This window comes from Amblyomma mixtum, chromosome 10, assembly GCF_055824585.1.
Source record: "Amblyomma mixtum isolate Tamu chromosome 10, ASM5582458v1, whole genome shotgun sequence".
NCBI lineage: Eukaryota > Metazoa > Arthropoda > Arachnida > Ixodida > Ixodidae > Amblyomma > Amblyomma mixtum.
This window is the reverse complement of record NC_143021.1, coordinates 11,762,411-11,787,068: the sequence shown is the minus strand read 5'-3', so window position 1 is coordinate 11,787,068 and position 24,658 is coordinate 11,762,411. Positions and strand designations below refer to the sequence as shown.

The window sequence follows — 24,658 nt, the reverse complement described above, 5'->3', positions numbered from 1 at the left end:
CCTCTACCCATAGAGTGGAAAACTGCGCTAGTCACCTTCATCCCGAAAGCCGGCAAACAAATCAACACAGAAAACCTCCGACCCATTTCTTGTGTGGGCAAACTCATGGAAAGTATGGTTCGAGATCGACTCTCAGAATACTTAGAAAATCGCAACACCTTCGCGGATACCATGTTCGGTTTTAGGCCGCATAGGTCATCTGAAGACATACTCCTCCAACTAAAACATGAAGTGCTTACTCGTGTCCTGTACCCACATAACGACAAGATAGTCCTAGCCTTGGACCTTAAAGGAGCATTTGACAATGTTAAGCACAGCGTCATTCTCGCCCACCTGAGCGAGACTGACTGCGGCACTAACACCTTCAATTATATTAAACACTTTCTCACGGATCGGCAGGCCTTCGTCCGCATCCAGGACGAAGAGCACGGCCCGTACAGTATGGGCAGAAGGGGTACACCACAAGGCGCTGTACTGTCCCTTCTGCTCTTTAACTTAGCAATGCTTCCCCTACCCTCTAAATTGGTCGATGTCGAAGGCATCCAGCATGCGCTGTGCCGACGACATCACTATTTGGGCTACCCAAGGTAATGTGGGTCACATGGAGGAATGCCTACATGCAGCCGCCGACATAGTAGACAACTATGCCGCGTACTACGGCCTCCAGTGCTCCCCAGAGAAATCAGAATTCGTGCATATTCGGCCATCGCCGAAGTGTGCAATGCCCCATCCGTGAGGCATCGCAGATCAGAGTTCTCGGACTCTTTATTAGTAGAACACGGCGCATAGACACAACACTGGCAAGCTGCGTAAGGTTGGAGACCAGGTGGGCCGCATGGTCCGTCGGGTCTCCAACAAACGAGGAGGTCTACGAAGCACACATGCGTTGCGACTCGCACATGCTTTCGTTACGAGTCAAATACTCTATTCGGCCCCCTACCTTCACTTACGCAAGCAGGACGAGATGTCTTGGAGGTTACCCTCCGTAATTTCATCAAAAGGGCGCTCGACCTTCCGGTCTCCACCTTCAACACGAGGCTCCTCGCGCTGGGAGTGGTGGACACCTATCGGGAGCTGCAAGAAGCGCACCTCACCAAACAATACACGCGCCTTGCCCAGACCGTGTCCGGTCGTCGCCTTTTGGACCGTTTACACATTCAACACAACCATCACACCGAAGAAAGAGTACGAGAGCCGGAAATGTGGAGGTGCGCCATCAACGTTCGACCCCTTCCTACGAAAATCTCCAAAGAAGACCATAATGGCCGCCGGCAGGCGCGGGCGGATGCCCTTCGCCGCCATTATGGCAACAAACACGGTGTATTTTATACGGACGTGGCCGGCCCGAACCGCTCAAGAGGGGGATGGTACACGGCCGCGGTCATACACCAGCAGATACAGGTGGACGGGCTCACTTTCAAAGCTCCCAGTGCAACTCACGCTGAGGAGGTAGCCATCGCCCTGGCGGCCTCTCACCCTCAGGAGCAATATATCCTATCAGACTCATAAGGAGCTTGTCGAAATTACGAGCTGGGTTGGGTCTCCCTCAAAGCTTATAGAATACTTCGCAACGCGGTACGGGACCGAGATCCTACGCTCCGCTACTCAGTCGGGACTCCGGGCCACCAAGGCCTATCAGGTAACGAGGCTGCAGACGCAGCCGCCCGCGCACTCACTTCCCGAGCCCCTGGCGATGACATTACTGATTCGGATCTCGACAACGAACCCCTTTTAAAATTTAAAGATATAGTTAATCACTACCAAGACTCTCACCGCAAGTACCCGACCCCCGTCAAGGGGCTGGGAAAAGCAGGTGAGCGTCTTCTGATTAGACTTTTTACAAATACATTGCTGTTCCCAGCAGTCATGAAACACTTCGACCCCTCCTTTTCTGGCCTCTGCCCATACTGTACGGAGGTGGCTGACACCTACCATATGGTGTGGGCATGCCAGGAAAATCCTTCCCTCACCCCTCACCCCAACCCAACCCGAGAGGACTTTGAGGCGGCCCTGCTCAGCTGCCACGACCTTCCGGCCTACAGGCCATGGCCCCGCGTGCCCGAGCGGCGGTAGAGTGAAATGGGGTCGCGGAATAGGGACCCCACCTAGTATTGTGAGGGGGGTGGCGCACTAGGGGCTACCTCCCAAACTAACTCTCTATGTATAACTTCTAATAAATGCTTTTCGCCACCACCACCACTAGATCTGGAAGCTGCCCCTGTCTGACACTGCAATCGCATCCGTGATTTGCGGTATATCTGCCTTAGAAACGTCGTTATATTAGGTGATAAATTAAGCTTCTGCGTAGTTGGCACTGCTAACTTCGTAGATATTGTGAATGAACAGTGAAATACAATCGGAAAGAGGAATTTTTGTACTTCTTGATACAGCACCTTGCGTATACATGCTGGTCCTAGAGGAAAGCCCAGGGGCTTTTGAAGCTCAGCCCTATCTGCAATCTATTTGTAAACGCTGGCGTTCACTGTTTTGGTGACTTTGAGCCGCGTCGGCCATATATCTTCGAAGCCCGGCGGTTCTCACACTTACGCAGGCACTGGCCCGCTCGGATCAAGCCTCCCAGTGTTACCTGGCGGGGCTGGCCGGCACATGCTGCTGAGGCCGTGGACAAGGGGCCCCAGGTTTCACCGCCTCCATTTCTTATATTCACAATAACAAAGTTTTCCACCACCACCGAGGACAAGAAGAAGAGGAGCACGGTACTGTGAAGAATTATCCAGTGACTCTACCGCCACTGAAGGAAGGGAAAACTTTATTTCTACTACTGCTTTTCCTGCGGTTTGGGGGCATCTTCAGAGACGTCTTTGGGGGCATCTTCAGAGACATCTTCAGAGAAGGCTCCCCAGGAGCCTTCCCTGTCGGAGCCTTCTCTGTCGAAGTCGTTCGCCTCTAATGAATGGTCGGTTGCCCTCAGTCCAGGGCTCCGCTGAGAACTGCCGCCCGTTCAGATCGCTGTACCAGACCTTGTTGGTCTTCACAGCGGTCGCTGGACAGCGGAGTCTCCCATTGCTCCGCACTCGGGTTGCCACTGAACCTCTTCTCGGAACCCTGCCTCGTGACAGCCGGCGCAGACGGAGAAAGTCGAAGTGTTCCGCTTTGGTTGGCGTAGAAGACACCCTTTGGGTAACACATTCCTCTGCTCTCACCACACATTCCTTGCATGGAAACCACCTCCCAGTGAAGTGTTGCACCCCTCTAGTCGTACTATGCTTCCATGGTAACCACCCGCCTTCTCCTCTACGTGGCAACCACCCTCTTTGCTGCGCCGCCAACTACTGCCACTACTACGACGCTAAACCCAGGGAATAGGCCTTTAACCGCACTCGCTGTAATCATGTTACGCAGAACAACAAGTACTCCGAGTATGCAAAGCTCGCTATGGCGCCACGACTGCAGATTTGTTTTAATAATTGGTTTATTGGGGTTCAACGTCCCGAAGCAACTCAGGCTATGAGGGACGCCGTAGTGAACAGCTCCGGAAATTTTGACCGGCTCGGGTTCTTGAACGTGCACTGACATCGCACAGCACACGGGCGTCTAGAATTTCGCCTTCATCGAAATTCGGCCGCCGCGGCCGGGATCGAACCCGCGTCTTTCTGGTGTTTTCATAATGTTCACAATCTATATTAACGCAGTTGAAGCGCTAGGTATACATGCGAGATGCGATATAATACACATGCACTGAATACTTTTTTCTTGTTTACTCTAGGATCACCCACATTATGCGACCAGGTATAGACAAGCTTGGAAAGGCGCTGCGTCCGGTTGAAATTCTTGGACGTGACTCCTCAAGAGGGTGGAAAAGGCCTGTTCTGTATAGGGTGTCTGTAGAAGCCAGACACCCTGTACAGAACAGGCCTTTTCCACCCTCTTAAAGCCCTCCTTAACCTGCACCGGGAGAGACAAATCATTCGCCTGTCCAGCACACCAGCTTGGCGGTGGATACTATCCCAGACTCCCTACGCACCCATCTCTTTCCCAGACCCACCGGAGTCTCCGATCTACCCCCCTAACCTCCGCCTCGCACCCATTCCACGCAACATGTCCGCACACACACACACGCAGGCCGCCGCCAAGCATACGCATGCAACCACAAGCCACCTTTGGACGCGGCGGCGGTGGCCTACACAGACGCCTGTCTCACGGAAACCGTGGGCTCCACAGCAGCCTTCTTCCTCCACCCTTCCCTCTCTACAACCAGCACTCACACAACCGGTCCATGCACCTCCCCACTCTCCACGCTTGCCCTACAAATACACGGGATCGCTGATGCCATCACACACTTTGCCGCCCTACCCCCGCCCCCCAATACGTTGTCTATACAGACTCGCAGGCAGCTCTGCGTGCCTTCCATGAAATAGCCCTCCCTTTCCCTACCCGATCGGTCTTAGATGCCGCCCTCTTAGCATTAAGCCCAAGACCGGTGACCCTTCTGTGGATCCCTGGTCACATGGACATACCCGGCAATGAGCTGGCTCACCAGCTTGCCTGCGAAACCATACACCGGGCGTCGGGGATCCCATGGACGAGCCCACCGATGGAGCAGGCGGTCAGGGCTTACAAACGCACTGTCGACGAATACTACACGCTGCAAAAATTGGACTTGGCTGATTTACCACCACCACACCCATCCTTATCGATCCGTGAAGCTCGCATTCTTCGCCGAATACAGTTTAATCTCCTACATATACCAGCCTAACTTTATATATAGCGGTACGCTTCCACACCTCAGTGCCCAAACTGTCCACACACATATGCAGACATAGAACACTGCCTTACACAGTGCCACGCAGCCTTCCAGTCCCCCGCCTATGCTTTCCCCCCACCCCCACCGTGGCCTATCTGGCTCGCCTCCCTGGATCTGAGACTGCAACGTGCCCTCGTCGCCTTGGTCCAGGACGCATTGAACGCTGTTAAGGTCGTAGTACACGGGCCTGGAAAGAATATTTCCAGACGAGTGTCATCGGGAAGCACGATGCGGTGTCAAGGTCGGAAAACACGGGCCTGGGAGAGATTACTACCAGACGTGGGTCGTCGTCAAGCAAAGATGCGGCGAAGGCTAAGCACCGGTGGAAGCAGCAGCGACGGCGGCGACGTCCAGTGGCCGAGTCTACCCGGGTTCGCCGAACGACGGAGCGGTGCTCACAAGATCAAGCTGTTGCTGCTCCTCGAAAGACGGCTGTGTACTCGAAAGAGTCTCGTGCTTCGGAAATCCGGCGGGGGAGAACGAGGACGGTCGTTCACCTGCTGGGAGGGAGCGAGCAGAGGACTTGCCGCAGTGACCAAGGCGACACATCACTGTTTGTTGATCTACCCCTTCCCATCCCCCGAGCTGCGAGAGAGCGAGAGAGCCCGGCACCGCCTCTGCCGTGGGTGGTTCCACCAGCGTCATCAACTGCCCCTCCGATTGGACAGCTTTCTTCGGACTGAATTCCCCAGTCAGGGATCTGGGGAATACGAACCGTATTTAACGGGATGTTTTTTCTGATCAGAGCACTCCCGTTTCGACTGTAAATATGTGAATAAACCTTCTGTACAGTTTCCTCCTCAATGGAGTTCGCCATCTTCCTTTAGAGCCGGAACCTGCGTACCTGAACTACCCTCTGAACTCCAGGGCCCCTCCGTCCGCAATAACGCCTAATAGAATGATGTTCTAATAACAGTGTCACACCACCACCACCACCTCTAGTATGCTTAAGGGCCATGATTAAAAAAAATTCATTTATTGACTTATTTTACTAGGGAACTTAAGATAGCACGTATACTTACACAGACAAACTATTGTAGAAGGATAGGAATTTGGGGAGTTGGGATAGCGTCGTGGTGAATCTACAAGTGCGAAAGAGGGGCGTGAAAGGGGACGAAACAAGAGCTTCTTTTGTCCCCTTTCACGTCCTCGTCTTGCGCGCTGGCAGATTCACCAAATTATTGTACTTAACCATGGTGTTTGTTTTTATAACTATAGTGTTTTTTGGTGCTTTGCGTGCATGTAATCGACGTGCATGTGTGCAATGATTCAGTGCTTTGGCCTTTTGATGTTTGTAGCATTTTCGGTAGTTACCTCAACACTGCTTTTTGTTTGAAGCTGCGGATGTGTCAAACTGGCAGGAGGTAGCTTCTCTATCTGTATGCCTCTATGTATTGTGTATTTGAAGAAAATAAAAGATTAGATTCTCTTTTAAGAAACCACGGCAGCTGGGCGGCCTACGCGCTGGGCGACTAAGAGCAAGTTCACTGTTTTTTTTTTTTGAAACCGCAGAGGGCATATTTTTATGAAATGGAAAGAGGAAAAAACCAGTGCACCCGCTATTTCACTGCAAGCTAAGAAAACTCAGAACAAGTTGAAATTATTTGGAACATTTGAGTACGATCTCCTTTAGCGTGCGGTGTTTGTTTCGAGCGTGATTCAGTATTCAATAGTAATGAGTACTGAGTTTTGTTATGCAATAAGCGCCTCATCCAAGAAGGTGAACTCTGCATGGATAAGATAATAAGAATGCGTGTACAACTGTCTTTCGCCAAGTGAGATAGCGCAAAAAATCCAAAAGGGAGTTTTTTTCAGCAATTTATTTATTTTGAACACGACGAAGTATTGAACAGATCATTGCACATACACGCACCCTCGAGGGCGCACACAACACAGTAAAGACGCTGTAGTGTCTTGCACCACGTAAGGACACTCCCTTGGCATTAGAAATTGCAAAAAGAACAGTCACAGCTTTTGCCGCGATGCACACCGTGTGTTTCACTTCTACTGATGGGCTGGTGGCTGCCGCTATGTTGCGGAGTTCCTTGGACATACAGCCCCCGTCAGAAGTGTACAGCTCAAGAGGTTTGCTTCTCAGATATTTAGCGGGGCTCCCTGGCATACCAGTCCAAAGCTTGGGAGGATTCAGGACGTGATGTCATTCCTCTTTCGAGAAGTTAGGGTCGCTGAGGGTGCATAACAATGCAAGAAGCAGGCCTCACAAGCAAACCCCTTCGGCCGTATACTTATGACAGGGGATGTACATATTTGTAGGACTTTTAGGGCAAGGCTCAGGTGCCAACTTGGTACGAGGCAAACAAGTTAAGCTTGCGTTGTTTGCAAGGGAAAGTGCTTAAAAAAACTTTCTGAGAAACAACAAAGATACAAACACTTCTTACCGCCCCTCCCCTACTGCTTAGGCGCGCAACAATGACATGACCGCAGTTGGCGCAGTCATTACCGGCTACCTGGTCCGACTTGGATATGGTTTTGTAGCCATGCATTCCTCCTATATTTCATCATTGGCAGTACTACCTGTGACGTCATGGTCAGCAGTTGGCAAGCATCGACGCTCGCCAGCTACAATATCGCAGGCAAGAGAATGCACTGAAAGAAAGTGGGACCTGAAAGGTACGTGGGGTTAACCAGGCAACGCCCAGTTGGCTATCCTACACGTAAGGAGGTTGATAAAGGGGGCGAAAGATGGAAGATTTTTTTCAGTGTGTTCAGATCGGGAACAGAATCGCCACATAGTACAGCCAACCGATATCTTCGTGGGCCACAGCTGTTTTTGGTTGCGACGTAGCACAACGCCGGCAGTGACGTCGTCTAACCGGGAAGCGTCCGCGGTGCAGCCGTCGGCGCAAAATCGGGTGTTCGAACGCTCAGTCTTTTACATGACAGCCCCGGCTTCACTGTCTCGCGTAGGACTAGAAAGCAGAGCACATTTTTCAACTCTTCAAGAAATTCTTTTCGGCAGTTTCTCAAAAAAATATTCCGTTAAGAAAGCGCATCATTGAGCACAGACGTAAACTGATTTGTTAGGATAAACTCAATGTCCTCGGAAAAAAGGTCCACTACCTGTCGAATAGACCACAGGTAACACCCGCTGCACCTAATGGTTCGTAGTTTGCCTTCTATCCAGGTTCACTACGTTCAATAAACTGCGCGCCGCAGTTTTTATTCGAATGATGTCGTGGGAGAGAACCGATGATCACGCTGTTCCGTTCAGTAACGACTGAATTCGCGCACCCACGCCGAGCCTCCACAATGCATACCAGAAATAAGAAGAAAAAACAAACAAACGATAGCCTGACAATGACAACGCCCGGCGAGTGTTAAGGATAGGTTCGCGCAATGCACGGCACTTGGTGTGTACGGACTTTTGAGCCTGCCTTTGGCGGCGAGCAACGTGTGTGTGTGAGCTCGGCCACGCCTGAGAGAAAAACAGGTGGTTAGGGCGGCGAGCGGGCCGGTGCCGCGTGATGCTTTTTATGGCAACCTCGATGCATCCAGTCCACGTTGACCAGTGTTTTTCCCTACAGACTAGCTTAAGTATCGCCGGACAGACGTCCGACCCACTTCTCTGCCAGTGGCAGCACCTTTACCGTCGGAGCGGAAGCAGCAGTCTCAGCGTGCTCATGTGAACATCAGCGTCGAGTCGGGCACACGATCTGCACTTTGCGTGTAAGTAGTGAGTGCGCGTGTGTGAGTTTGTGCTTGGTTTGCGAGGTGTGTCCTCTGTCCTGAGAAGAAGTTCGAGCCGGGCACTTCCCCGCATTGACTGGGGGCGTCCACTATTCTGGTGCGTGTCACTCGACCGTCGCAGCTCGTTCAGCCGATGATGCTCTTGATCCAGCCGTGGAACCTGTTCACTTTGGTGTAGAAGCCGTAGCTTCCCTTGGAGCCGCACAGCACGCTGTCGCCCCAGCTCACGATGCCCAGCAGGTACCAGCGGCTGCCGCGCTCGGCAACCAAGGGTCCGCCGCTGTCCCCGTCGCAGGCGTCCCGCGCCACGCCGCCCGTGGTGGCGCCAGCACACACCATGTTCTCCGTCACCTGCGCCACCCACAACACCGAGGTCGCACTGCGTCAGCCGAGGCCGGATTGACCGCAACTGTGGGAGTACTGGTCATATGTTTAGGGGAATTCCCCAAGGTGGAGTAGATTTGTAATAAGTTAGTAATTGCTCACTGACGTCCACCCCTGCGCAGCCATACGGCTACAAAGGAAAGCTATACAGATATCTCACAAACTTTGTAGTTAAAGAAAAATTCGTCCTGGTCCGGGCTTCAAACCCGGGACCACCGCTTCACCGGAGCAGTCGCTCTACCATTTAGGATAACCGGGACGCCAAGCTTATGGCAGGGCGAGAGCGAATTGATCAGTGACTCGAAGTGGGAATTATGCTGATCATATAGCTTTCCTTTGTGGCCGTATGGCTGCGCTCGGGTGGACATCAGTGTGGGAGTACTACGTTGCTCGCTGCTTGCCTAATGTGGTAGGTATATCATTAGCTGATGCCAACGTAGAGTCTAATTAGAAAATAATATTTAGATGCCCCCCTCTGCTTGCTTATGTGGTCTATCATTAGCTGATGCCAAGGTAGAGTCTAATTAGAAAATAATATTTAGATGCCCCCTTCTGCTTGCCTAATGTGGTCTATAATTAGCTGAAGCCAAGGTGCAGTCTAATTAGAAAATAATATTTAGATGCCCCCTTCTGCACGACCTCCCACCTGAAGCACAATAACATGATTACACGAATATGTAGCAACACGCCAGCTTTTAACGACTAAATATTTCTCAACTCAATATCACTCCGCAAAAGACTGCCTCATAACATCGCTTCGTACAATAAAGTATTCCGCGAAGAACTAAACACCAACCTTCAAAACCTTCGGCAGCCTCCGCATACTTTGCATCAAGTTTTTTTTATTTTATTTATGATGCGTCCGTGATTTCGGCCGCCGTAAAGCTGTTATGATTACTGTTATTCATTATTCCTGTTTTCTTTTGTCTTTCGTCTTGTTACATATACTTTTTCACTGCACTTCGTCATCCCAAATCAATGCATTTCCCCGCATAACTTTTACCCTTTGTGCTTTTCCTGTCTTCGTCCTCAGTCATGCGCTGCAATTCTTGCCCGAGTTGCTCTCCAGGACAATGTTATCAGCAAACCTGAAGTTACTAAGCCGTTCGCTGGAAACCGTTTTTCTCCGCTCGTCCCAATTTTACCCACTCAATACCGATTGTGAGTAGGCTTCGAGCAACAGTTCAGATTTTCTACAAACTTGCCCCAAACTGTTCCGAGATGACATTTTGAGTAATTCCTTTTCGCCTCTACTTTTGTACACCAAACACACCTACTGACATTTAGTGGTTATGCCTAGATCCAGGAATTGTGTACGTGGCTCGTTCGGTACTTCTGTTGGGGTGCGGGACCAGACGTGCTCTTCTTGGGACCTAATGCCTTTTTTAATCGATCTTGTAACAAATCCATAAGTAATCTTTCAAACACGTCCCCACTAGGAAAATGAAATATTTAAAAAAAAAAAACCGCGCAGATATGCTCCGCACAAAATGAGACTGGTCAGGAAAAGTGCATGGAGATATTACATGTAGCGTCTTTCGGCCGTGAATACACAGCGCACAGTCAGCCGTCCATCTGTGTCCTGTGTTTTTTCTTTTTCCTTGTAGTCATTTGTCTACATGGCGCGCAGTGCCAAAATGAACGAAAATCACCGGACCAAAGCTGTCTCCCTATTAGAGAATAAACAAGCTCTAAGGTCGACCGTCTTGAATAACTTGTGTCATTTCAAGCGATGCTCTCAGTGATTTCATCAGTTCAGAATAATGACGGCTGCTAGACGACTGGACGCCAGACTGTAGGGCAAGACCATAACGGCCAATTCAGTTACTTTAACAAATGTAGTTAGTCTGCGCTTGTTTTATTCGATTCAGGAACCGTTTACGGATTCATTTCGTTTTCGGAAAGCTATTCCGCAGGGATGAATCGCTGTGTGTATTTTTTTGCATTCTGATTCCTTAATTCAGCCCGCATTATGTCGTATCGCTCCAACAAACTGGATATTACAGCTCGATATCTCATTCCGTGCCTTCACGGCCAGAGACAGTTTAGGATTAGTTAAAACAGCACGGAAGAGATGTAAGTGCAAAGCCTGCTCTCAGGCGGCCAAGTAATTGAGCCTAAGCGCTTATTCACGCAGGATATATTTGGGGATGTCGCCAGGACCTCTTGCGGCTTGAGAGAAAGCAAAAATCCCGAAAGCTGCCTTCTTGTGCAGACTCTTAAAATAACATTCCCCATAGAGGACTTGCAATTTCCCAGAGCAGTTGTTGCGTTCTACAACCTCAGGCTTGTATAAGACCACTAGACGAAAGAAAAATTGGCTCACGGCTTAGCATTGCTAAGCACGAAACATGGCGCGAAAGCACAGTTTTTTGCAGGTTGGCGCCACCATCACGTATCTGAAAGCGCGATTGAACTATGCACTGACACAGGCAGCCACTTATGCTCGTCCAAGTTTTTCATCAGAGCCAATCTAACCAATGTGCGGCTCTGCTGCAAAGATGTTGTCAACGCCAACGCATATTGCTTCACTGCCGTGTTTCTGCCACAACATTGCCCCCGGCAGCCCATGCAGCGCACATTTCTCTGCCAATACAGCCACACAGCTCAAAGCGCGAAAATTACTTTGACGGTAGTGTTAGTTGATGAACAGGGGGGCGGTGTTAAATGCACAGCGCGAGAGAGCATTGAAGTTTAACACGAGGCGTGACAGGCTGCGTTTTTTGTGTATATACACGCACGCACATATATATGTATATATATATTTTCTGTACTTAACTGTGTAGAATAAATACCATGAAAGAAAAAAAAAGACAGCATAGTGCTGTCTTGCAGTGGCCAGCGATGCTTGATCTGTTCGCGCCAGCGCGGGTTCGAGTCCCAGTCACGGCAGTATGTATTTTATTTGTTTCGTTTACTTATTAATAGTTCGCCCTAAGTCATCCTTAATGTCAATCTTCATACAAACCGGCGACCTGGTTTGACCTCGTGAAGTGGTGCTTTTGCACTAAAACCATCTACGTAGCTCGTATTTAAACTGCTAATTCTCTCCTTAAGCGCATTGCAAAATGTAGAATGTGTTTGCTGCACGGCAGTATAAAAAAAATATAGTCAGTTGCATTGTGTGATGCGCACTCTATTCGATCAAGAGCACAGACCTTTGGGCTAGTTGGTTCGTAGAAGACACGTACAAGCGCAAAAAAAAAAAAACACGGACAGAGAAAGAGACTTCGACAACACCAGCACTTACTTCCAACTGAAGATTTATTGACACACAAGCACAATTATATACACCTTGCTGCGTGACGTCAAACTGATAGCCGTGCCGACACCACGTGGCCGCTCCCAAAAACATTATTTCCTTTTTAATCAGTGGGACAGAGAGTGCGCTGACGCAGGATTAGAAAAGCCGGTCCATCCTGCGTCAGCGCACCATCTGTCACACTGACTAAAAAGGAAATAATGTTATTGGGAGCGGCCACGTGATGTCGGCAGGGCTATCAGGTTGACGTCGTGCAGCAAGGTGTATATAATTGTGCTTGTGTGTCAATAAATCTTCAGTTGGAAGTAAGTGCTCGTGTTGTCCAAGTCTTTTTCTCTGTCCGTGTTTTTTTGCGCTTGTACGTGTCTGCCATTCTATCAAGCCTGGACATTCGTAACTGAAACATGCGAACTATAGCGATCAGGGTGGGCGCTCTGTGCATGCAGTTCTACGGGAGGAACATCATCATCATCATCATCATCATCATCATCATCATCAGCCTGACTACACCCACTGCAGGGCAAAGGCCTCTCCCATGTCTCTCCAATTAACCCTGTCATTTGTCAGTTGCCACCACTGTATCCCCGAAAACTTCTTAATCTCATCCGCCCACCTAACTTTCTGCCGTCCCCTGCTACGTTTGCCTTCTCTTGGAATCCACTCCGTTACCCTTAAGGACCAGCGGTTATCTTGCCTTCGCATTACATGCCCTGCCCAAGCCCATTTCTTCCTCTTGATTTCAACTAAGATGTCATTAACCCGCGTTTGTTCCCTCACCCACTCCGCCCGCTTTCGATCTCTTAACGTTACACCTATCATTTTCCTTTCCATAGCTCGCTGCGTTGTTCTTAACTTAAGCTGAACCCTCTTTGCTAGCCTCCACGTTTCTGCCCCATAGGTGAGTACCGGTAGGATACAGCTGTTGTATACTTTTCTCTTCAGGGATATTGGTAAGCTACCATTCATGACCTGAGAGAACCTGCCATATGCGCTCCACCCCATTCTTGTTCTTCTAGTTATTTCCCTCTCATGATCCGGATCTGCGGTCACTACCTGCCCTAACACAAGGCATTAATTACTTCAGTAGTCTTAAGAAGAGAGGCAACGCGCTGGACAAAAAGCCGCGCGCCCTGAAAGCCTCGCGCGAGCCATGCGGGGTGCTTACCGTGAAGTTTGTGGACCGGCGGCAGGTGTCGGGCGAATGGATGGGCACCTCCACCTCCTGCAGGCGGCTCGAGGCCCGCTTGTTGTTCATGGTGCGGCCCCAGCCGGACACGAACGCCTTCTGCTTGGAACGCAGGAAGAACTCCTTCTCGATCTGGTCGGTCTCTCCCAGGCACACGGGCGATATGAGCGTGCTGAAGGGCACGTGCTCGGCCAGCTCGACCTGCGACGTCACATGCTGCTTGCATACGTGCACTTCTGGCGCATCCATATATAGGTATGCGCGGATGGACTCGATATTTTTCTCATAACATATCGTTATCCTGCCCTGAAACCTTAAATATTACTTTGAGGAAATTCAACTTTCTTAAATACAAATCCTGTAATAGATTTGTGCATCATATGAGCATCTCCTTTGAAAATGGCCTCTGGTGGGTACCAAAAAGGTTCACATTCGTTTACTTAAATTTAAACTCTTTTTCTTAGCCTCAGTCACTATTATGTAATTAACCCTTCCTTAAGTACATTTAACCATTGCTTTCAGGCTATACCGATTCTGACTCCTAAAGGCACTGCCGCTTCCCTGTTTTTAAGCGACCGCTTTTAAAAGCGTTTTTTTTTACATACCTCTGTCGTGGACGCAGTCATGTTACCTTCGTTAACACTGAACTCTACGGCCCCAGAGAAGGTGATCTAGCCGACATCGACGCCGGAACTCATATTGCGATATTCCATCAGAATATCTTTGCCTCTTCAGTCTTAGATGAATCATCCTACTAGGTATGTTTTTCTTGCATCTGCACATTCTAAGGCAGCCTGATCTCGCTTGAAACAATAGGGCATTGTCCATCACTACCACAGGAAGTGGATCCTCCACAGTAGTCTATTCAAGTGGTCAGAGTGCTCTTCGGGAATAATTTGGCAGCACATGGATCAAGGTCTCCCATCTGGCCAATTTTCTGGCTAGCTGCATGAAATCTGCTCCCTTTCAGTAATTGAAATATTGACACATGCCTTCCTTAGAAGATGAGGAAGAACGCAACGGGCCATTGGAGAAAGACGAAGTGACTCTGCTCCGTCTCGTGCTGACCTGACTGGCTGCCGGTCTTCCTCGGCGCAGGAGACTTCTTTGTAACGTTACGTTACAAATATGGTGGAGGCAGTGCCGGGTACGCTTCCAGCGCATAATCTACCTCTCACTACGGAGCTTACTCCGGTACATCAGCGCCTCGGCCGCCGCCTACGTGGAGAGCCCCCGGAATTTGGACCCCTTCCGGCCGCTACCAGGTCGACGCAGCCTCGGGCCCCTGTAACACCTGCGGCAATGACATCTGAGAGTAGGCTTCCCGCAAACATCCTATGCCATCAGCCGCGAACACCACCGTCTTTTCATGGAGACGTGTTCGAGGACGCCGAGGACTGGCTTGAGGCCTTCGAGCGTGTGGCACGTTATAACGGGTGGACCGATGAGCGTAAGCTCCACAACGTCTACTTTGCTCTTGAAGAGTCGGCGCGGACATGGTTTGAAAACCATGAGGCTTCCTTTCCATCCTGGGAAGCCTTCTGGCGTGACTTGAAGACCACTTTTCCAAGCGCCGACCGCCGGGAGCGAGCAGAAGCTGCGCTGCACTCGCGCAACCAGCGCCAAAACGAGAGCGTGCGCATGTTTTATGAAGACATGACGCGTCTTTTCAAGCGCGCAGACCCACAGATGTCAGAAGACAAGAAGCTGCGCCACATGATGCGAGGCGTGAAGCAAGAACTTTTCGCAGGACTAGTGCGCAGCCCACCGCGCACTGTTGCGGAGTTCCTCAGTGAGGCTACCACCATGGAGACGACGCTACAACACCGGGCTCGTCAATACAATCGCGACGTGAACATCATTGGGTCCGACGCACTACCTATGCAGGGCGGAAGCGATATGGATGCACTACGCAACCTCGTCCGTGCTGTCGTGCGAGAAGAACTGCAAGCACTCCGGATGCCTTGCAACACGCCGTCCTTTCCATCACTAGCTGAAGTCGTCCGGGACGAGGTGCGTATGGCAGCTGAGCGAGTTCCTGACGTTTCCTACCAGCTCGACGCGAGACCCACCTACGCGTCCGTCCTACGTAGGGCTCCCACGCAAGACAACAGTATCAATACCGCAGCTCCAGCAATGGAGCCGCAGGGTCCTCCTCGCTACACCCCTGCGCCAACCTATCAGCGACCCCGTAAGAGTCAAGTATGGCGGGCCCGCGACCGTCGGCCCCTCTGCTTCCATTGCGGTGAAGCAGGTCACCTCTACCGGGCGTGCCCATACCGCCGCGTCGGCCTGCGCGGTTTCGCACCGGACGACCCTTGCCCCCAAAATGGCGAGCGGCCTACTGAAATCGAAAGCCACCTTGCTGCGCAACAGCATCCTGTTACGTCCGGCTACCAAGAACGTCGGTCTACGTCCCCAACAAGTTACCGTTCCTCAAGTCCGAGCTATCCCCGACGCCGACGCTCTCCCAGCCCTCGCCGGGAAAACTAATGTCAGCGGCCTTCGGAGGCAGGGTCGCTGATGTCGCGAAATGTGAAGATCCTCCGTCCTCGTCACGCCGACTCGACGAGATTTCGCTGGGGTCAGGTAGCAACAGCATCCGACGGGCTACCTTCGACCGATACGACGACATTCCGCTTGGGACAGGTGGCGACAGCATCCGACACACTACCTCTGATTTGCGCGTAAAGATTGATGGAGCCGATGTAACGGCGTTACTAGACACCGGTGCAGATTACTCGGTAATGAGCCACGGCCTCGCCCGCGAATTGAAGAAAGTTTTGACGCACTGGTCCGGCCCGAAAATTCGCCCGGCAGGAAGTCACTTGATTACCCCTGTAGGCAAGTGCACAGCGCGTGTCGGCATCCGGGGTTTTGTGTATGTCGGAGAATTCGTCGTACTTCGCGAGTGTTCCAAAGACTTGATCCTTGGCCTAGACTTCCTGCCGACTAACGGCGCTGTCATTGACCTGAAAGAAGCGCGTGTGACGTTCTCGACGAAACGGGCCGTGGAGCGCATTGAAATCGAGGATCCGGAACTCAACGTTCTGCGTATTGTCGACGATGACGTGAGGGTGCCAGCACGGTCTAGTGTGCTTGTTCTTGTGCGTCATGACTTGTTTCACGACTACGAGGGCATCGCGGATGGGCACCTCCCGCTACTTCTCGAGAAGGAGATAGCCGTTGCTCGAGGACTCGTTCAACTCCATAACGGTTGTGCTACTGTCATCCTGACGAATTTTGCTAAGGAGATGCGGCACCTCGCCAAGGAAACGGCTGTTGCCTTCCTTCACGACGTTACTGCCTCGCCTCGTTTATGCACCGCCGGGGCCAACCCCCAAGAGGAGGCTACATCTTGCCGTCTCCTTCAAACCGTTAAAATTAGCCCGGACTTGACGCCCGATCAAAGGAATCTTCTTTCGGCTCTTCTGACTGATTTCGCAGACTGCTTCGCCACTGGCTCCAAGGTCGATCGTACTCCTGTCGCGAAGCACCTCATCATAACCGATGAGGCCACGTTACCGGTATGCCAACGCCCGTACCGGGTTTCTCCTAAGGAACGTGAAGCCATTCAAACGCAAGTGAATGAGATGCTTGCGGACGACGTAATCCAGCCTTCGACGAGCCCATGGGCGTCGCCAGTAGTCCTCGTCAAGAAGAAAGATGGCACCCTGAGATTCTGTGTCGATTACCGGAAACTAAACAACGTGACCAAAAAGGACGTCTATCCGCTCCCCAGGATTGATGATGCCCTCGACCGTCTACGCGATGCCAGGTACTTCTCCTCATTAGACCTCAAAAGCGGATACTGGCAAATCGAGGTGGATCAGAGAGACCGAGAGAAGACTGCATTTGTGACGCCCGACGGCCTATACGAGTTTAAGGTGCTTCCGTTTGGTCTTTGCTCTGCGCCGGCCACGTTCCAACGTATGATGGACACGGTTTTATCAGGTCTGAAGTGGCAGTCGTGCTTAGTGTACTTAGATGATGTCGTCGTTTTCTCGCCTACTTTCGAGCAACACCTGGACCGGTTGCGCATTGTGCTTCAAGCACTCAAAGGCGCACAATTAACGATCAAGCCGGAGAAATGCCATTTCGCTTTCAAAGAACTTCGCTTTCTCGGCCATGTTGTCAGTGCACAGGGCGTTCTCCCTGATCCCGACAAGACTACCGCAGTGTCAAGTTTTCCACGTCCCAGCGATAAAAAGGCACTTCGGCGATTTCTGGGCTTTTGCTCTTACTACCGACGCTTCGTCCAAGATTTCTCCAAGATAGCTGAACCATTGACAGCACTAACCAGAGAAGACATACCCTTCCTGTGGGGAGGCGATCAAGAACAAGCTTTCCAGGAGCTCCGAAGCCGCCTCCACAGGCCCCCCATACTCGCCCATTTCGATGAAAACGCAGCAACTGACGTCCACACTGATGCCAGCAACGTTGGCCTTGGGGCTGTACTTATCCAGTGGCAAGATGGCGTAGAACGAGTTATAGCTTACGCGAGTCGAACACTATCCTGATCGGAGGCGAACTATTCAACGACCGAGAAGGAGTGTCTTGCGGTAATCTGGGCCATAAGCAAGTTTCGACCATACCTGTATGGACGACCCTTCCGTATTGTCAGCGACCATCATTCGCTGTGCTGGCTGGCCAGCCTCAAAGACCCGTCTGGACGCTTGGCTCGATAGAGCCTTCGTCTTCAAGAGTATGATGTTACCGTTGTTTATAAGTCGGGACTTAAACACCAAGACGCAGATTGCTTATCACGCGCGCCCTTTGACTCCGCTGCAGTGGAAAACGCCGACGATTTTCCCTTCATTGGGGCCATTACTCAATCCCATATGGCTGACCTTCAACGCAAGGACCAGGAGCTGGCGCCGCTCATCGAGTATCTAGAAGGCCGCGGTGGTCGGGTACCGCCTGTTTTTCGTCGTGGCTTGCAGTCATACACTTTACGAAGTGGGGTTCTCTACAAGCGCAATTTTGAAAGATCACAAGAGACATTCCTGCTCGTAGTACCCATGGACCTACGGCCTGACATCTTGAGCGCTTGTCACGACGAACCATCCGCCGGCCACTTGGGAGTTAGTCGCACGTTTGCCAGAATTCGGGCGAAGTATTATTGGCCGAAATTATTACCTTCAGTACGATCCTATGTTAAAACCTGCCGTGACTGTCAACGTCGAAAATCTCCCCCCATGAAACCAGCCGGATTTCTTCAACCTATTGCTCCACCGAAAACTCCTTTCCAACAAGTGGGAATGGATCTTCTTGGCCCTTTTCCAAAGTCAACTAATGGAAAGCGTTGGATTGTTGTCGCGACGGATTACCTGACCCGGTATTCTGAGACCGCGTCGCTCACAAATGGAACTGCCACCGAAGTCGCCGCATTCTTTGTTCACGACGTCGTATTGCGCCATGGCGCCCCGGCGATTATTATTACCGACCGTGGGGCAGCTTTTACGGCCCGCCTGACTAAGGCAGTGCTGAATCTTACACACACTAGCCATCGACGGGCCACGACGTACCACCCGCAGACTAACGGCCTGGTGGAACGGCTAAACAGAACTCTGGCCGACATGCTGTCCATGTACGTGGATATAGAGCATAAGACCTGGGATCAAATTCTCCCATACGCCACGTTCGCATACAATACGGCACTTCAAGAGACGACGCGGATTACTCCCTTCGAGCTTGTCTTCGGCCTCCGAGTGACCACTCCCCTGAATACGATGTTGCCCGTATACCCCGACTGCGAAAGTGAACTTGATATGGACGTCGCTAGTTTTGCTCAGCGTGCAGAAGAAGCGCGGCAGCTGGCACGGCAGCTATGTATGGATTTGGACGCCCGTTCGCCATCGCGGACTCTCTGAAAAATTACTGCGCCGGTACTTCGGACCATACCGTGTCCTCCGCCGCATCAGTGACGTTACTTACGAAGTAGAATCTGCCACCCGAGACCCCTCAAGCCGCAGACGACGCAAGCTCACTGACGTTGTACACGTCGTCCGAATGAAACCCTACCACGGCCGCCCTGCTGACCGATCTGGAGACGGATAGTGCCCCGTTTTGTGTTGTGCTCCTCCTGTACCGACCTAGCCCACTATCTGTCAGCCCGTAGCTCACCAGTATGCTCCTAGTCGGCCGCATCGAGGCGATGCTGCAAACAAGGGGGGCAATGACACATGCCTTCCTTAGAAGATGAGGAAGAACGCAACGGGCCATTGGAGAAAGACGAAGTGACTCTGCTCCGTATCGTGCTGACCTGACTGGCTGCCGGTGTTCCTCGGCGCAGGAGACTTCTTTGTAACGTTACGTTACAATATTATCTTCCTTCCAGGGCTAATGTGAGCAACGTAAAGAAAGCGTCATAATGAACCCGACTATGTCTTCGATCGGTTTTGATATAGCGTTATGGCATCAGCGAGTAGTAGATGAATTTGTTGAAATACAAGCATATACAACTACAATAGCACTGCCAGGGTTTAGTAGCGTACTGTAAATTATACTTGAGAAGCCTCGCAGACCGCCACAAATACTGCCGTTTACCAAAACGTGAAGGAATCACCATATTGAAACGAAAGCTCAGCGGTGATCTGCAAAGACGCGTGCGAGATTAAGCGACTTCGAGCTGTTGTGTTATCACCGTTCTTAAATTTCAGACGGGATTAAGCTGTGAATAGATTCTGCTGTGAATTTAGACTCACGGATCAGACGATTAAGCCACTTGTAGAATTTCTGAACGGGGATAGCGAGAAATGAGCACATTTCGAATTCAAACTTTACATTAGGTACAAGGGTAAAAAGATTCATAACACGTGAGGTGAAGTATTAAGTTATCAAAGAAGATCTGATAGAAGGAACTGTGTGAAATAATAGGTTGTAAAACTGATATAAAGTGAAGACCTCAACGATGTTTGCAATACATATGACAAATAGAAAGTTACACGTTCGGTAGTAATGCTGTCGATATACACGGCTACGTCACGGACGCGACCTCTCCTTATAAGAAGCGCTTTGGCACACTAATGCAGACTTGATCCCGACTCCGTATCGGAGTAATTGTGTGTAATAATATATTCTTGCATGTTCGAAAATTATTTAACAGTCCCGGATGCCTTCTTGCCGCACAGCACCTTCTGCTAGTCATTTTGTGCCTCAATGCATGGTCGAGGCATTGACGTCACAAGGCTATGAAGTGAGAACGTGGTCAAATGGCGCTAGTTATTTTTGCCAGTGGAGACCGAGTCGACACAAGGCATTTCAAGGGTCGGGCTAGCCTGTCTGCATGACGTCAGCAGGGCGTCATTATCCAGCTCCTAGGGCAGGGACCTAATGTTATTGTGTTTCTCCTCCCAGTCCTTCCCCTTCCTTCCGTGGATTAGCTCAGTAACCGTCATCACAGTCGCTATTGTGCAACGCTATCCTGCTCCATGCAATACATCGATGTGTGGTCGAATCGACAGTGCACTGGAGGTTCCTCGGTTTACTTAAGCAGTTGCGCTGAAGACGTCAAGGAAACAGCGCATGTCCTCCGTCACACTACAACCTCCACTGTGCACCAAAGTAGGAGCCACAACTTCGCGTTTATCCGTGTTTTTCAGCGAACGGTGCCTTCAGGCTTCGTTCTGCTTAGGTGCACGAATGAAACGGCTCGCTCAAGCAGCAAAGCCTATAGGAGCTCACCAGGGCGATGTCGCTGTCGACGGTCACCAGGCGGTAGTTCGGGTGGATGCGTATGTCGCGCACGTCGGTGACCAGCTCCTCGGGCTCCACCTTGTCCACGTAGAGCTTGCCCAGCGCCACTTCGATCTGGGCCGTGCGAGTGCGGAGGTTCTCCACGCAGTGCGCAGCGGTCACCACGTACCGTTCGCTCACCAGGCTGCCGCTGCAGAAGGCGTCACCGCTGCGGTACCGAAGGAGCGCCTGCGAGAAACATGCATCCTATGTACTGAGGCAAACCTTGGAAGGAAACAGAAGCTGCAAGCAACGGACCACGACCTCGAAAGGTGCTGGTGCTGTCGCAGGGGAACTGAGCGTGTGTCCGGCCATACAGTTATTAAAGCGTATGCTCCGGACCGGAACAGAGTTGTCGAAGATTCGCCCTATTGATTTCTTAAGCACGTAAGTCACGAGAGAAAGCTAGCATGCAAAAGTAATGCTTGGTGAAGCTGTTAGTAGAAATGTTCGCTCAATGCTCTTCTCTTTAGCGTGTTTGATTCTGAGAAAAATACTCCAGCAGTGAGTGAGACTTTTTTTAGCTGCGGACCGGCCTCAGAGGTTTTTTTTTTGTGAGTGGATAAAATACTTGCCGTGTGGATCGCAGTGCCATCAGTTGCAAACACCACAAATCACTAACACTGTCTTTGCCACAATAGGGGAAAAGTTGCAATAAAAATGCCGTCCCAAGGATCTTAGTGCAGTCGTTTGACTTGAGTTGAGTTGAGTTTATTAACATTTTAGTTCTCAGTACGAAAAACTAAGGGCCGGGAACGAAAGGTACAAAACCTGTACCTGGCTGGGTCCCATGACCCCATAAAAAAGTTGGTAGCGATGCACTCCGAATAAACAAATCATAAACTAACGAAGAAACACGTACAAAGCCCTTTGAACTAAAACAATTTAACATGATGTTTGAAATTGTGCACAACACTCGTGCCAATATTTAAACAAAATAACTGTTTTAGCAAAACCCTGTGCAGAAACCATGAGAAAAATATGGAATCCAACAGGAGAGACACTTATAATCAATAATGTACAACAAATAAGTATGATGAACATAAATCAAATATAGTCCATTGTACTCAAAAGCAGTCACTCGAAAATAAAGTACACATTATAGAAATTCACAAAAACCGTGAACCCAACTACAACCACACAATGAAAATTTCGCGGAAAAATCTTTTCAGTGTATTAATGGAAGGATAATTGATAGCTTCAGCACCGCATTCTCGTTTAAAGCGTTAGGAATAAGGTATTTCATACTTTGTAATCCATAATTTCTTCGTAAACGTGGTAATATGTAACTTTGGGGTCCTCGCCTTCACTGTTTACATATTGCTGCAATTCAGGTTTCAATATACCTTGGTTTTGTTTAGAAAAAGCTGCAGATTGAAAATAAAGAAACAAAGCACGGGGACAGTATATCAACTAATTGACTTCCAAGCACAGTCGAGTCGTTAGTGGTGCGGATGTGATGGTTTCTCTGCAATGCACCAACACTTTGCAGTTTCATGATCGTCCTTCACGGCATTCGCAGGAGAGCCCTAGAGTTACTGATACAGGAACACTAGAGAGCCGCTGCCGCTTGGAGCAAGGTAGCGGTGATAAATTTTAGGCGCAGTCAACCAGTTTTTTAACGCGACAACATTAACGTTCCTGCTCAGCAAAAAATCCGGCGTTGTCGTCATCGTCGTCTGCGGTGGCGTGAGCGAAAAAGCAGGTGGTCCACCTGCCACCTAAGTCACGTGACCTTGCGGTATGATCACAACGTTGCGCAGCGGCAGGGAGCAACCTGCCCTACCTAGTTGTGAGCAAACTGCCCGCTACGGGAGGTATCAGTTAAATTAACACTTTCCCTTCCGCTGACGAGTATAGTCGTCATGAGATTTTGTACGAATGTAGCCAACGGCGACTATGCAGTCGTCATGAAGAAAGATTTCTCACTGTGAATCGATGACGACTATACTCGCCCTGTTGCACCTAGTTGCGATTTCTGACACTACATGGCCCCACTTGTCGGGATTCGAAACAACAACCATTGGGTCGCCAGCCAGGCACCCTATCGACTAGGCTACGTAGGCTTGGCTTGATGTCACGTGTGTGCAGTTTTGACTTAATCCTGAGCTCAGAAATGTGGCAATTAGTGGAGTGTACACGCGTGCTAATTAGTGAAATAATTATCAGAGCAATATTATGTGCCTAAAGTGAAATGTGAAAGAGCTCAAAGACGCGAATACGGAAACTGTGTTGTCTAATTTTGATAAATTTGTGAATTTCAACAAAGAAGAGACTGAGTGTGAAGAGAAACCGCTGAAGGGAGCCAGTACGCTGGCGCGTCATGCCCTTAAAGGCGGAGCTTAAGTGCCTCCTTAATTTTTTTCGAAGGATTACGCAAAGATAGGTCACTAATAATTGCCGCCTTCCCAGATGCCTAATTGTGGGGTTTCTTTCGAGGCCCCGCATCTCCACATCCTCACTGAACGCAAGTTTCAGGGTGTCTGTTGCACATCTTTTGACTTGTACCTCTCGTGACGTGTCTGTGTGTGCACAAATCAACACATTTGAGCCATTTCAAAGCACTAACCATCATTATATTCAGCCTAATTGCATTAATCCATGACAAATGCCTCTGCTATGCATTCCAATTACCTCTCTCACATTACTTGAAAAAAAAATGGCTGAGGCTTAGCTAAGGTTACGCCTAGTCAGATGCGAAGCATATTGATGGCTAGGCTTGGAAATACATGGCTTTCCTTGGTTGACGTTCATCCCGCTCTTCATCGGTCTCTGTGGCACGCTGAAGCTTTCGCTTCTCGTTCAAATCAGCCCTGCTTCTAGGCGGCATCCCAACACCTGGCCGCCTCGTATAAGTGCCCGGAGAGTTGTTGTTGTTGTTGTGACTGAGAGAAGGATGAAAAGGAAATTGCACGGGCCTGCTACTGGCTCGAGCCAAGCCACCACCGCTGCCACGCGCAGATAGAGGAGAGTTAAAAGATCAGAGGAAGGAGAGAGAGGAAAGGAAAGACGCGCGTCGCAGCAACAACTGCGTCCGCCGGAGCGGACGCAAGCGGCCGAAGCCGCGCTCGCCGAAGCGGGAACAGATTAGATACTCTGAAAACTGGAGAGCGAGGCAAGCTCAGCTTTATACCGCTGCTGTAACGTCACGTGGTCAGCTGCAGCGCCTCTGATGTGGAGCCTCCACCGCCGCGGCCGACCGCGCGAGCCGGCAGCCCGTCTCTCCTCTGCTGTGACGTCATGTTGTCACGTGGTCAGCCGCCGCGCCTCTGATGTGGAGCCTCCACCGCCGCGGCCGACCGCGCGAGCCGGCAGCCCATCTCTCCTCTGCTGTGACGTCATGTTGTCACGTGGTGTCACGTGGTCAATGGTAGCTCCACTGCCGCGCTCGACGGGCTGTAGTGTAGCTCTAGTAATATGCTTCGCATAAAAAATGGTGCGGCTCAACTACTGCTGAACTTGGTTACAGAGCGAAAGCTATAGCGTATCGGGCAACTATAAGCGGCTTGGTGTCTGTAACGTTGAGTGAATTCCGGACACTGGACAGGCCCCAATAACCATTAACACTGCCACCCTGGCAGGTGGCAATTAATGGCTGATCGCGAGAGTTTGCTCA

General features: G+C 50.5%; 1 protein-coding gene across 2 annotated transcripts in view; it reads right to left on the bottom strand.

The window, feature by feature from the left end:
* Positions 1-6,566: 6,566 nt before the first annotated feature.
* Positions 6,567-24,658, bottom strand: part of LOC149325136 (mannan-binding lectin serine protease 1-like) — a 110,679-nt gene continuing 92,587 nt past the window's right edge. For both annotated transcript variants that reach the window (XM_089564055.1, XM_089564054.1), the window contains exons 11-13: positions 20,992-21,231; positions 13,285-13,506; positions 6,567-8,824 (exon numbers count right to left, since the gene is read on the bottom strand). In XM_089564055.1, the coding sequence (XP_089420181.1) occupies positions 8,600-8,824; positions 13,285-13,506; positions 20,992-21,231 (687 nt within the window). In that variant the 3' untranslated portion in view covers positions 6,567-8,599. The remainder of the gene's footprint in view (positions 8,825-13,284; positions 13,507-20,991; positions 21,232-24,658) is intronic.